The sequence below is a fragment of the Petaurus breviceps genome, unplaced genomic scaffold (genome assembly GCF_028583685.1).
Source record: "Petaurus breviceps papuanus isolate PSGF00001 unplaced genomic scaffold, PetGlider_PUasm1.0 225, whole genome shotgun sequence".
NCBI classification, from domain to species: Eukaryota; Metazoa; Chordata; class Mammalia; order Diprotodontia; family Petauridae; genus Petaurus; species Petaurus breviceps.
The window spans coordinates 4,796,182-4,810,923 of NW_027185889.1; the positions used below are offsets into that span (position 1 = coordinate 4,796,182).

The following is a 14,742-nucleotide window of genomic DNA, read 5'->3' on the forward strand; positions in this document are numbered from 1 at the left end:
GAAGAAGCCCTGTAGTTTGAAACAACAAAGAAATTCATTCTAAAATGTGAAGGAAATTTGGTAGGTTGTGGTGAAGGATTTCTGCCAGCATTAAGTCTTTATTCCTTCTTTCCTTCCTTCTGGTGACAAGCATTTATTAAGTGATGGCTTTGTCTTGGTGATAGTTTATCTAAAGGGATGCTTAAAAATTCTAATGATGAAAAACAACATCTACTTCTATTTGCTTGGGTTTATTTTTTATAAAGGTATACAATGCAAATATGTATCATGTATTATTTATATCAGGAAGAATTTCAGGAAGTTAATGAACAAATATTAAATAATTTGTTTAACTTTACACAGAAATGACATGTCAACTAATATAAATGTATTCATATGTAGTTATAAATGATACACAAAAAAACATAGTCAAAGAAAATAGTAAAATTATTCCTTTAATATTATGTATCAGTTACAACTTGAAGAAATCATATGTGACTTGAATTTGTCCCATTGGGTTAATTAACTGGCAGCAGAAAAAGGAAATAAGGTTTAAATATATTCCCCTTTTCTGAAATATATCCATCCATACACACATATATACATGTATACCTATACATATATGTGGGTGTGCATGTGTGTATATATAAAGAATACAAAAACAACTGAGATCTGTAAATTCTGGAAAAGAGGTGAAAAGAGTTGGTAAAATCATTTCTCTGGAGACCATTTTCAAGGGCATGCATTTATTGGGACAGTATTTCTCAGTTCCCATTATAAAGTACAGCCAGACAGTTAGTCAATAGGAAATTGATGGTTTGATTTAATAAGTTCAAGTTATCCCCAAAGCTCTAATTTTTATCTGATTTATTCATATTAACATATCTAAATCTAATAATGAAATTTTAGTCATTTTAAATAGGATCATGGCATCACTAGATGAAAGCGATCTCTAGATCACTAGAGAAAAGGAAGCATCTGGTCCAATAACAGGTGAGGAAAATCAGTCTAGAAACCCCTTTTCAGTTTATTTGTTTTTGGTACCCACAAAAGGGTTAAAATTTGTAGCTCTCACCATTTGTAGACATGCAGCAGATGTGGAGACAGTAAAGTATAATAGAAATGTATTCACTTTGGAGTTATAGGACCTATGTAAAAATAGTTCTGAAGCCAACTACCATGGCTGTCTTCCACTTTCTCTGAGACTGTTTATTCCACCTTAAAATGAGAGTAATAGACTATATGACCTTCAAGGTCCCTTCCAGGCCTAGAATGATAATCCTATATCAAGTTTTCTGTTTGGTGATTCTCAATGAAATTCTGTTCTGTGTTTCAGAGAAGTAAAGAATCCCTGTCCCATTTTTTTTTTTTTTTGGTGGGGAGCTAGACCTTTTGCCAGGCAAAATGGGAGCCACATAATTTTTCTCTGATTCTGGATTTCTCAAAATAATTGTTTTATGTAGCTTATGATTACACTCCCCCTGCTCACAAATTACCCCATGTCTTAGCTCTCTCACAGTAGCCCCAAGTCCTTACAGCGATGCTCTTTACATTTTCCAACATAGGTCAGGAAGAGTCTAACTGAATGTGCTGAACATTCTAACTAGAAATTAACAAAACAAAGATCAAGAAAAAATCAGGTAAAAATAAGCTAACCTCTATCACCTTTTCAGACATAAAATTCCAATCACTTAACGCTGAAGACAGCTTTTACAGATGGTATTTATTATTTTTATTATACAGTTTTGATACTTTTGACCCTCTCAAAATAATGATAAATTTTAAGTTTTTATTGAGTCATGAGATACAAATTAAGAAAAAAAAGAACCTCTAAGCAAGTTATAACTGTTATCCCATATAATGTCTCTTCATACTTGAAGTTTCTTTTTTTGTAATGTTTCTAATAAACAGTGTATTTTACCATATAGCTTATAAAGTTTAAATAGACATTTTTTTTAGTCAGCTGATTTGTAATCTTTTGTTTTCACCTACTTTGTAAGTACTTTAATCAAGTATCCATGGAATAAAGCCTCTGTGGCAATGAATGAATGAAGATATTGTGGTGATCTAGCTTTTACTATTGAATGTTCCTGTTTAAATGATCTTTTAGAAATGATAGTAGGTCATGAAACAACAGTTCCATTTATGTTGACAGCAGCACTACATCTCCTAAGGTGGTTTCTGAGTCTTGGCTGTGAGTAGAGCTTATTCCAGTATCTGAGTCTGTATCATTGATATAGGAATGAAATATTTTTTTAGTAAAATGAGGGTGTGCCACACTGCTACTGGAATCCTCAAGCCCTTTCTCCCTGTTTTCATTAGATTGACATCCATCTTTGTTACTGGAATGAAGCGAATTCAGTTCCTCTTCCAGGAGTTCATATTCTATTGCTTTCTTCTCAAGCAAGGCATCATTATATTTAATCTCTTTCTGGATACCACTTAAGTGAGAATGGATTTTTAAACCAGCTTTCATACTTTTCTCCAAATCATGCTTAATGCTTTCCAAGTTTTTCTTTTCTAATTCTTCCATAACTGTCCCTTCTGTTTCTTCATTCACATCTACACAAATGCTTTTAACTTCTTTCTCTATTTCAGCAGATAATTTGTCGATAAGCAGCCTATAATATTTCAGTCGTTCTTCCAGCTGTAAAATCCCTTCACTCTCACTCAGATAGTCAGGTGTCTGATTTTCTTCTTGCTTCAGATTTCTTTGTTGTTTGACCTCAATGGGACTGGGTATTAGATAAGAATCCTGAACATAATTTTCTCCCTCATATTCTACTCTATTGAGATGAAATTTTGCTTCACATTTCTCAATTTCCAGATCCAATTCTTTCATTCTTTTGACTTGCTGATGAATGGTATGGTCCTGAGAAATGATCAAATGCACCAATGTCTCCATACTGTCTCGGTCTTGTATAACAGAGTCTTGCTTAATTTTTGCTAGTTTCCTGAATGTTTTCCTGACTATCCTTTTCTGCTTGTCTAGTGGCAACATCTTCATATAATTGGCTGGACTGAGATCCCACTGTTTTTCTGTGTTTTGAACTAATTTTGCTTCTGCTGTCCTCCATAATGGAACTGGAACCAAAGCATCTGCTTTCACTAGGACAAAGTGCATGTTTGATTGTTCTTCTCCCCAGGCCTTCCAAAGTCTCAGGATTTTTGTGAGTGGAGGAAGGACGCGCTCTGAGCCTCTCCATTTTTCTATGATACAATAATCACTGGGCTGTCCAAAAAGAAATCGTTTCTCTCCCAAGGTGGTTTCATGTTCTTCAAGCAAAGCCTGGACTATATCAGCTGCAGTGGTACGTTTGGTCAGTCCACAGACAATCTTTTCTTCTTGGCAAACCCAGATGACAATTTCCTTCTCTTCTGCATCCATGTCCTTAGGTGGTGATCTAAAATGAAAATAACAAAGAATATTATCTTTCTTTAATCCCATATGGGAATTCAGAAAAGTAGCTGAGCAATCCTATTCCTTCCATATTTTAGGTAACTTGTCATCAAAATGTCATTTGTCAAGAGCTTTATAGCTCTTGGTTATAAAGTGAAAACAAAAATAAGAATACAGCTAATCTGACCACCTATTGAGTTGTTTTAACAGCTTTTCATAAAATTAAATCTTTAGAAAGAACCTTAAGCACCATCTAATCCAACCCATTTTACAGATAAGGGATCTGAGGGTCATGGTGTTCAAATGAGCTAGCTGCTCATGGTCATGGAGCTAATGAAGAGCTGAGGCAGACTTTGAACCTAGGTCCTCTGACCCCACAACCTGTAGTCTTTTCTCTATCCCATATTATCTGCCACATTGATAGAATCAATGGCCATGTTGATCTCCATTCTCATTTTACAGATGAGAAAAGCATAATGTGGAAAACATAAGATCATTGATTTAGAATCAAAAAAGTATTCAATCATCTGTCCAAAGTCACACAAATACTAAGTAGTTCAGGCTACTGGTAGGGTACTGATCCAGGTTATGGTATTATGAGATTGTAAAAGGCATCAGAGGCCATCTACTTTAACCTCATAATTTAGTAGATGAGTAAAGTGAGACTAAGGGAGGTTAAATAATTTCACTGGTGTCACCATAGTGAGCATTTGAGGCAAGATTTGATATAAGGTCCGGTGATTCCAGAATCAGTGTTTTTCTTTTTTGTTTTATTTTTCCCACTGTTCCACAATATAGGTCTTCTACTTTCAAATCCAGTAGACTTTCTACTATCCCATGCTTCATCCAAGAGCAAGTTCTACTTTTCACTAAGGTCAGCTAATTTTTTAATTGGATAGATTAGGTAGATCCCTAGACTAGGAGTCAAGAAATTTGTTTTCTAGCTGAAAATCTGTCTTCTATCTATGTGATCTTAGACAATTCTCTCTTTCTGCCAGGGCCTATGTTCAACAAATGATAAAACGATGGAGTTAAAGAATTAGAGATAGAAGGGATCTTCGAAATAATTAAGGAAACTGAGTCCTAGAAAGGTAAAGTTATTGACTAAAGGTCATAAACATAGTAAGTGGTAGAGTCAAGATTTGAAATCAATTTCTCTGACTCCAAATCTAGTGCTCCTGACTATACTGGATGATCTCAAAGACCTGTTCCAATTTTAGCCCCCTGCCTGAACCTCAGTTTCTTTATCTTTAAAATATGGAATTTGGAGTAGAGGAGCTCTAAATCCCTTCACCCACCATGAAGGGACATGTTCATTGTCTTTCTTATAAGACCCTAAAATAATTTACTGTGTTGATACCAATAGCAAAATTGGAAAAAAAAAAAACCTCAAAGATCTAGTGACTCTATGCAGGTCTCAGTCTAAAATGGAATAAGAGCTTTCACTGTTAATGCACTTTTCTTCTCCCAGGACTACAAAATAAAATTTTAAAAGCAGATTAGTTCCAGGTCTTCAACAAAAGCTTAGGGGCTGCTCTCCTATATTATCGCCCTTATTGTAGTTATCATACCTGAGAATATAGGGGGAGTACCACTAAGAGTTAGAAAGGGTAGCATAAGAGAGCATGGAAGATGATCGAAGTGATAGCACATACAACATACTAGAGAGGTGTGATAGTGGGCACCTAGAGGACAGAAGTGATCATTGGGGTGGCTAGTTGGTGTAGTGAATATATCATCAGCCCTGGAGTCAGGAGGACCTGAGTTCAAATCTGACTTCAGACACTTAACATTTAATAGCTGTGTGTCCTTGGGCAAGTCACTTAACCCCAATTGCCCTGCCTTCCCCCCTCCAAAAAAAAAAAAAGAAAAAGGAAAGAAGTGATCTTCCACTGACGACATAACTAAGGCATTGACTTTACTTCATACTAGTGGTATCAAACTGAAATAGAAAGAGGGACCACTAAACAGTATATTAGATTCCCTGTGATCTACATATTGAATAGAAGAAAAAATAATCATAAAATTCTATATGTTTTAATTGCACTTTAAAAATTTATTTTATCAAATATTTCCCAATTGCATTTTAATCTAGTTCAGAATACTCTGAAGTGTGGTTAGTCACATGTGGTCCATGGGCTGAGTATTTAACCACCTCTGATTTACATTATAAATAGACAGGAATGTTTGGATTCTTGGAAAATTTGGAAAGGAAACTTGGGGAAGGAAACTCCAATAGATTTTGAAGTGAAAACATCATTCATTGACCTCAGTTTCCTGAAGCAGAAAATGGAGGCATTGGATTGGTTGGCCTCCAACATCTATTATAGTTTTACATCTGTGATCTTTTACTGGCAAAAAGATGAGCAGAAATTATGGATGCCTTAAGAGATTGATAGTTCCTGTTAATATAATAGTATATATACATATTCATAGTATACATGCTACATATGTACATGTATGGTAGATGTACTCTTAATTAATAAGCATCTACTTTGGAAGTAGCATTAATGTTCACCAGCCTAGCAAGTCACAGATTTTTTATTTTGTAAGTTCCATTGCAAATATAAATCAAACTAATTCTTTAGTCATATCTGTTTGAGTGATGAATACAAAATATATAAAAGAGAACACATGCCTATAATATTTATAATTATGTGAAGGCAGCATCCTCTACAGAGGAAAATATATTGGTTTTTGACTCATGGGACCTGGGTTCAAAACCCACCTCTGACTACCTATATGATTTGGGGCAATTCAGTTAACTCCCCTGGGATTCAGTTACTTCAGATATAAAATCAGTGGATTTAATTGCATGATCTCAAAGCTTCCTTCAATCTCTAAATCTATAATCCTAAGTGGGAATTTTCAGTAACAACTGATCCATTCCTAATATGTTATAAAATGGGTTATTGTAAAATATTATAAACTACTCCATGTGAACTACAAAGGAAATACCGAAGACAAAGTGCTTTAAAATTTAGATTTTGAAATGTCTGTGATTTAGTAGCAATTGAGATACATTCTTCTTCATTAATTTTATCTTTAAAACTTGTTAAAATGAATGGATCTTTAGATTTTTTTTCTCAGCATAAAAAGGTTCATTAACACCCCTAAAGGAAAAGTTGCAAGACTATGCAATGGATTTTAGTCTAGTGCTCTTAACTAAAAAGGAATATTCTGTTCTTTGGAAAAGCATTCAGAACATAGTTACTTTTTACAAGTGATCATCCAAAAAAACTGGACTGGTTTACTCCTATTTTGTTTTGTGGGGAATTTTTCTTATGATCCTCAAGATAATGAAAATGTCTGATACTTTGGCAACCACTGGCTCTTTGAAGGACTTTGAAAGACATGCTGATATTAAGTGATAGAATTATTTCCAAATTCAGATGAAAGAGAAATTGCCAATAATATACTCAGTATTTAACTTAAAAAAATAATTTCCAAAGCTAATTGTATAAAATTAGGTAAAATGAAAATAACAAAATGAAGCCTGGGGCAGACATCTGTTATATAACTGACCTAGAAAGCAGCTTGTAAGACCTAAATCATGCAGTCATTTTCTATCTGTCTTCTATATAATGGTCATATATTTATATCCCAGCTTTTGCTATTCTGGTGATATTTCTGTCTTCTAGAAATTGAAATCCCTCAGGCCCAGGCTTTATCAATCAGAGAGGGAAGATCTCCTCCTAAGCTAATATCTCCTCCCAACCTTGACCTCCTTTTGCATATGTCCCCTAAGAAGTCAAGGCTGTTTTTGTCTTTTAGTAGTGATGAAGCTCCCCAGTCCAGATTCACAGACTCAGCTGTATTATTCCACCATGTGGGAACTAGCCTCTGTGGAAAACAAAAGCAGAAAGTGTTCTGCCAATATTCTTCCATGCCGGATCAGAAGGACATCCTTGTTCCAGGTGAGGAAGGGAGCTTTGAGCCAGGTCAGGGCCTGGGGTAATGGTCTTGGCTAACATGCATTCTGTTGGGGGTGCTGTGTCCACAGTAATCAGGAATCAGAGATGATGTGCTGCTGTTTGAACTCTTGGTCCAGAAACTTCAGTGAACTACACTCACTGCATTTGGGACTGCTAGTCAACAGCTGTTCCAGGTTATCACTGTAATAAGCCTCCTTTCTCTCTATAAGCCTAAGCCTCTCACTTCCCTTCTGGAACATCTTAATTAGAAACAAGTTCTGATTGCCTTGTCCATCAGGCTAATTCAAAGTCCTTATCTTGGTGTGCTCTAATCAATAATATAATACTAGCATTAACAATTCAGATTTAAATCAGAGCACTTTACATATATTATCTCATTTCCTCCTTAAGACAACCCTGTGAAGTAGGTACTACTATTATTTCCATTTTACAAATTAAGAAACTGAGGTTAATATATGTTTGTTACAGGGTCACACAGCTATTCAATATCTGATGCTGGATTTGAACCCAAGCCTTCTCATCTTCAAGTCCAGCACTCTGACCACTACACCATGCATGCTTCTCAAATACTTCAGTAAATACCATACTCAAAACTCCAAGGAAGTTCAGTAAAGGACATGCATCTTGATAGTTGTTTTCAATATATTTTTTTTGTTTTCAAAAAAATAGACAATGAAGAACTAAAAGGACCATAGACACATTTTGAAAAACTCAAATAGGAATTTCATATCCCTGGTGATGGAAAATGAACTTTAGATCATTACAGAAGATAGTTTCCATAGCAATAATTATTAATAAAAATTAGTGAAATCTGGGGAAAAAACCCACTGTTATGGACACCAGTGAGGCTAAATAAATGACATTTTACCATTAAATACATGATTTTAAATATATTTTTGAGTAAACTAAAAGTCATCTCATTAAAAACACAAAGATAAAAAAAATTCATTTTTTTAATTAAATTGTAAATTGCTCCTTTCGATACTTGACATTCTTGTAGTGTCTACCACATAGTAGGCTCTTAAATATTTTGTGACTGAATGATGGACAAGGTCCATAGGAAGATATCCATTTTCTATTTTCTACACCAAAGTCAAGGACTTGTCAATCCTGAAGAAAGTCCCTGGCCCTATCATGCCACATCTGCCTCCTTCAGAAAAAAGAAACAGAAGAAACAATTCCAAATGACCACAAAGAACACCAGCAAACACAAACTTACCTCTGCATCCTCTTGTCCCTGGCCTTAGAAGCTGATGTACTTACTCCAAAATTTTTCCAATGAACTGAAATTATTTCCTCAGCAAACCTGAATCCAACTAACTGATGTAGGACTCAGCACACTCAGTGAGGCAATTCATTGGTCTACCCCAGTTATGAGAATCTCTATTTCTTGTCTCTCCCCAGTCCCAGGGGAATTTCAAAGCCGGGACCTCCACACTGGAGCCTGGTCCAGCCATCCCCATGCTCTTATGAGCCCAGGACTTTGCTATCAGGTTTCACTGCAGGACAGGACAGGGGCTATGAAGAAGGGATGATTAGAATTGGGAAGCATCTCTGCCAGTTGGAAAACTGCCATGGGGACTCTGGACTAAACAGTCCCAAGGAACAAAGAGGCTTATGTCAATACAGATATGCTCCACATAAATGAAGCTCAGTATTAAAAAAAGAAAAATCTGATCCTCTCAAAAAGACCAATTAGGAAGTAATCATTTATACACCAAAATGAATATGACTCTACAAAGAAGAATTAACTTCAGCATTTCTTTAAAAGTTCCCACACTACATTTTAAATAAGATTTGATTTATACATATCTTAAGGAATAAAATGATTCATAAGAATTTGTTAAGGACCCACTATGTGCCAGGAACTATACTTGGCACTTAGGAAGCAAAAATAAATATTAAATAATCTTTGGTCTCAAGGGTTCTGTCAGGAGAGGTAATAATAATTATAGTACTGATGGTGATGATAATAGTTAACATTTATATTACATTTTAATTTTTGCAAGTGTATAGACTAGTTTTTATAAATATGACATATACATAAATTATGTTATCCAATGTAATATATAACTATTTATAAAATTGGACCCTCATAAGAACCTTGTGAGACAGGTCCTTGTTCTTCTTCCTATTTAATAGATGAGGAAACTAAGAATCAAAGCATTTAAGTGACTCCCTAGGGTCACAGAGCCACTATCTTAGGCAGGCTTAAACTCACATATTCCTACCTCCAAGTTTAGTGTCTATTTTTTCGGTAGACAACATGTACGTGTATACCTATATAGTATATTTTAAAAGTCTTAATGAAGTTTTGGCTTTAATAACTTTAAGATTTTAAGGTTTAAAACTACACTAAGAATTTTAGAACACCTTATGGGGCTCTATCCAGTCGTTCTGATCTTGCCACTGGACCCAAATGGCTATGGAGGAGAAAGTGAGACTGGTGACTTTGTACAGTCCTCTGTCACTTAAATCGAATTCACTTGCATATCATGGCATCATCTTCTTTCTCTCATGGTCCTCTTCAAGAATGAAGGACAAACAATAATAACAACAATATCCTGTATACAAAACGTATACAAAATGAAAACTAGGAAATTTAGGTAGGAAAGAGGACACCAGTATATGTTCTGAAAAAGCAAAGCAGACTTTCATGCTGTTGGTGTTTCTACCCTTCTTCAGAAGGTAGTATGGAAGAATACATAGAATAATACTAGACCAAAAACCAGGAAGACATAGGTTCGAATACTGCCTTCAGTTTCTGTTACTTGGGTGACTATGGGCCAGAAGCTTACACTTTCTGAATCTGTTTCTTCATCTATATCATTAGTATAACGACATAGAAATAAGGATAACCTCCAATTTGAGAAAAGCTACACAAGCCTTAAAGAAACGTATAAATGTCATTATAAATTATATCATTTGATTATAAATTATTCCCCAAACACATTTGTGGAATTATTGAATGTCTTGTCTATGAGGAGATTTGTATTTTAAACATAACCCAATCACAGAATCTCATAAGAAATCTCAGGTATCATATGCACATATGATGTCTTCTCATTCTTTTTTTGGACAGGACTGTTAGGAATTTTTTTTCCCTCCTAGATTGATCCAAAATTTATCTTTTAGTAACTTTCACCTATACTTCTTATTTTTGCCTCTGGAATGACAGAGAATGATTCGAATCTTTCTTCCATATGATGCCTTTCAAATATTTTGTTGACAATTATTGTGCTTCTACTGAATCTTCTATTCACCATGCTTAACAACTGTATTTCCTTTAATGAGAAGATTGTGGCAGAATTTCTGCTCCCCTCACCATCCCTGTTGCTTTCCTCTGGGCACATATTTGATTATCAAGTCAGATCAAATGAAAAATTAATGGAAATGCTTACTATGTGCTACAAACTAGGCTAAGCACTGGCAATAAAAATATTAGAAAAGGAGTAGCTCTCTCTTAAAGGGCTTCCAATTGAGAGAAATGAATATGAATTATTGGGGAGATCCAGGATTTTTTAATTCCTCATTTGAAGATTATGTCAAGGCTTAGTTCTCTGAAGGGCAGGGCAGTTGATGGAATGACATCTTAGAATTACCCCCACCCAACCAGAGAACCTTACAAAGAATTTAATCTTAGGTGAATTCTGACCCAGTTTTCCCCTCCACCAGATCTGAGCAGGGGTGGATTCTTTTTTTGTCTAAATTGCCCTAGGCAGGGGTAGTGTGCAAGATGGATAAGATTCCTGATAAGAATGGGTAATCAGTCATATCTCCTAGTCCCTCAATAAAATAAACTCACCTCTCATTATAATATTCATTCTTCTCATTGATTGTTAGCCAATTAGAATTTATTGCCACCCTCCAGAAAGCTCACTCTTCCAAGGATATATAAGCATTGAGTGGGTTCCATGAGGTGTCTTTGGTATTCCAGAGTGCCACTGACCCCTTTTATTATTTGCTAACATGCTTAATAAAATGATTAATTACCCAGAAACTATGTCTCTTTAACTTTTTATATGTCACAATTGTAATAGGGAAAATCCAGTTTAATAAGAGAATAAGTATTTATTAAGCACCTACTATCTACCCAGCACATAGAAGGGACTTGATAAATGCCTATTTGATTAATATTGACTGATTGTCAGATGCTATGATAACCTCTGAGGATACCTCCATCCCCCCCAAAAAAAGTCTAATGGGGGAGACAACATGAAAACAACCATGCATAAACAAAATATACATTACACTCATATATGTCAATTAGCATTAACATTAAGGGAGGTTGAGGGGCAAATTCTTTCAGAAGGTGGGATGTTGGCTAAAATTAGAAAGAAGCAAGGGAAGCCATAAGACAAAGATAAGGAGGAAGAACTATTTAAGACTAGAGGGCAATCAGTGAAAATACAGTCAGAAGCTAGAACATTGGGTGTGCAAGGAACAGCCAGCAACCCAGAATCACTGGATTATAGAGAACGTGGAGAGGTATTAGAAATAAGAAAACTGGAAATATGGTAATTGTCAAGCTCCTTCCTACAATATGGAACCCAGAAAAGAAGATCGTATTCCAAATTGGGAGACAGAACACAATGAGGCTTTAAGTTTTCTCTTCTCTATGTTATATTTGTACTTCCTCCAGCCTCAGAGACAAGAGAACCTGGGTTCAAGTCCTACATCTGATACATAAAAGCTGTGTGAATTTGAGAAACTACTAATCTGGTGCTCTCAAGCTGAAGGTAAGTAAATTTCAGGGGATCTTCAAACTTGAAGGAGAAAATTGCATACTTGTTTTAATATAATTGGTTTCATTTATAATACTATTAATTTTTTTTACATATTTAAAACCATGATTCTAAGATGAGATCCATAGACTTCAACAGACAGCCAAAGAGGTACATGAAGAATACTTACTTTAAGACTAGAAACCTCAAGAGACTAGAAAACTCTGGGAAGATGAGATGTAGAGTAGGTCAGAAAATTCCAAGCTACCAAGATTCCTCCCCCTCCCCCCTCAATCCCCTCCCCGTTAAAATAACACCTTAGGACAAAAAAGGTATGGGTGGAGATACACAAGAAGAGGGACATAACCCTCCCCACACAATTTGAGATCAGAAGAAAACTGTTAAGAGGTGGCTTTGTCCCTATGAAAAGTAAACACCTCCAGGCTAGGTTCCATTTTAATAGCAAGAGGCTAGCCTCTTAAACAACAAGCAGCAAGTCCTGGGGTTAGTTGGTTTGAGAGGGTGCCTTGGCTGCAGTCAGCAGAACTTTTAGCCTCGGTATGGTAAGGGGAGTTGGGCATCTGAACCCAGGAAGATAGAGGAAACCTCTTCTGACCAGAAATGCCAGACCCAGCTCTATTGTAAAGAGCCACAGGGTGAGAAGTAATCAGCATATATCCAGGAAGTGCAGAAGCAGCGGGGCAGAAAGCCAGAAAGCCCCTGGCTGTGGGCAGTTAAAGGAGACTGGAGGTTTGACTTTGTCTTCAGGCTAGAGGGAAGAACTGAAGATCTGGGCCAAGAGGTACTATTCCCCATACACCCGAGCTGGAGGTGACACAAATAATTAAGCTACCATCACAAATAATAATAAAAAAGAAACATGTACAGGCAAAGGAGAAAGAATCCAACTATAGAAACCTATTATGGGAAGAGAGATGACCAGGGTTCATTTTCAGAAGAGAATATTGAAGTAAAGAAACCCCCAAAGAGTAATGTCAAATGGTCACCTGGCCAAAAAGAATTCATAGAAGATCTTAAAAAAGACTTAAAAATTCAAATAATAGAGATGGAGGAAAAACTAAAAATGAAAATAAGAATTCAACAAAAACAAGAAGAAAAGGAGATTCAGAATCTTTAGGAAGAAAATGACACCTTGAACATAAGAATCAGGCAGAATGAAGCCAGCAAAATTATGAGACCTAGAAATGATTAAGCAAAATATGAATGATGAAAAAATAGAAAAGAAAATGAAACATCTTTTAAGAAAAACAACAGATTTGGAGAATAGATCGAGAAGAAAATATTTAAAAATAATTGAATTCACCGAAAATTATGATCAAAAAGGGACTCGATATAATAATACAAGAAATAATCAAAGAAAATTGTGCTGAAGTATTAGAACAAGGAGGGAAAGTAGAAATAGAAAAAAAAAAATCCACTGATAACCACTTAAACAAGATCCTATGAGGAAAACTCAGAGGAATATCATAGTCAAATTCCAAAGACCCCCAGCTCAAGAAAAAAAAAAAGCATTAAGATGAAAGCAATTTAAATATGATGGTGCCAGAATTAAAATTGCACAACACCTAGCAGCTGAGACCTTAAAGGACAATAGGTCTTGGAACACAACATATCAAAGAGCAAAAGAACTGGGACTCTGGCCCAAAATGTCATACCCTGCAAAATTAAATATTATCCTGAATGGAAAAAAATGTACATTTGGTAAACTCTCAGACTTCCAAGACTTTGTTAAAAAAATATCCTGAACTTAATGGAAGAATCAGCACATAAGAACCAAGAGAAATATAAAGTACATAACAAAGACTGAATATAAGGGACCCATAAGGACAGACTGTTTACTTTTTATATATGTGAAATGTAAAATCAGCATATAAGATTCTCATAAATAATTGGGTAGTTTATAAGAAAGACTGGGGTAAACCTGAAAATGATATGAATTTAAAAAGTAAAACTATTTAGGAACAGTTTAGAGTAATTATTTGAGGTACAAAAGGAAGAATTGATACAGAGCAGTCAGGGGAGAAGGGCTGGTAGTTCTGGTAAACTACTTTCATCAGGAATGGGTTTAAGAGGGAACAATCCATATATATTTAGAAGAGTATAATAGTCTTCTAAATTCAGAAGAAATAAAATGGTAGGGGAATGGGGAGGGGGGAGAGGACAAGGGAGGGTTGGGTGAGGGAATAGGTAAAATAGGGGCATAAAAAGGTGTTTAGATTTATGGAAATGGGAGTATGGGGAGGGATGCTTGGAGGAGGGTAGGCAAGTCATAGGAAGGCAAGGTAGGGGACAGAAGTAAAGTAGAAGAGGCAGGAGGAATAGGAAACTTGATATAATCTTACATAAAAAATAAAGATCAGGTGTAGAATAGGTTTGGGAATAAATGTCTGTATATGTGTATTATTATTAATATATGTAATATTATCTATAGCTATAGAGAAACTTTATTGTGGCCTTTTGGGGGGAGGACTGGGGCGAGGGGAAAAAAGTGCAAAGTAAAAAAGTGCATAGCAGAGAACAAAACAAAATTCACAAGGAAGAAAAGATGGACAATTCTCAACACTACAATTTTTTTTATCACATAGGCTTTCTTGAAATGAAAATTTATTGTTATATATTTTTAATCCTCTCATCCTGATATGCAAATGAAATAATTTCTTCTAACTTTGTATTTAAGTTTATG

The 14,742-nt window shown here is 35.4% G+C and overlaps 1 protein-coding gene across 1 annotated transcript in view; it reads right to left on the bottom strand.

The window, feature by feature from the left end:
• Nucleotides 1-214: 214 nt before the first annotated feature.
• The window catches only part of RASSF9 (Ras association domain family member 9), a 28,440-nt gene continuing 13,912 nt past the window's right edge, over nucleotides 215-14,742 (bottom strand). Inside the window, exon 2 of the mRNA XM_069095104.1 lies at nucleotides 215-3,383. Coding sequence (XP_068951205.1) covers nucleotides 2,123-3,367 — 1,245 coding nt within the window. The 5' untranslated portion in view covers nucleotides 3,368-3,383 and the 3' untranslated portion in view covers nucleotides 215-2,122. The remainder of the gene's footprint in view (nucleotides 3,384-14,742) is intronic.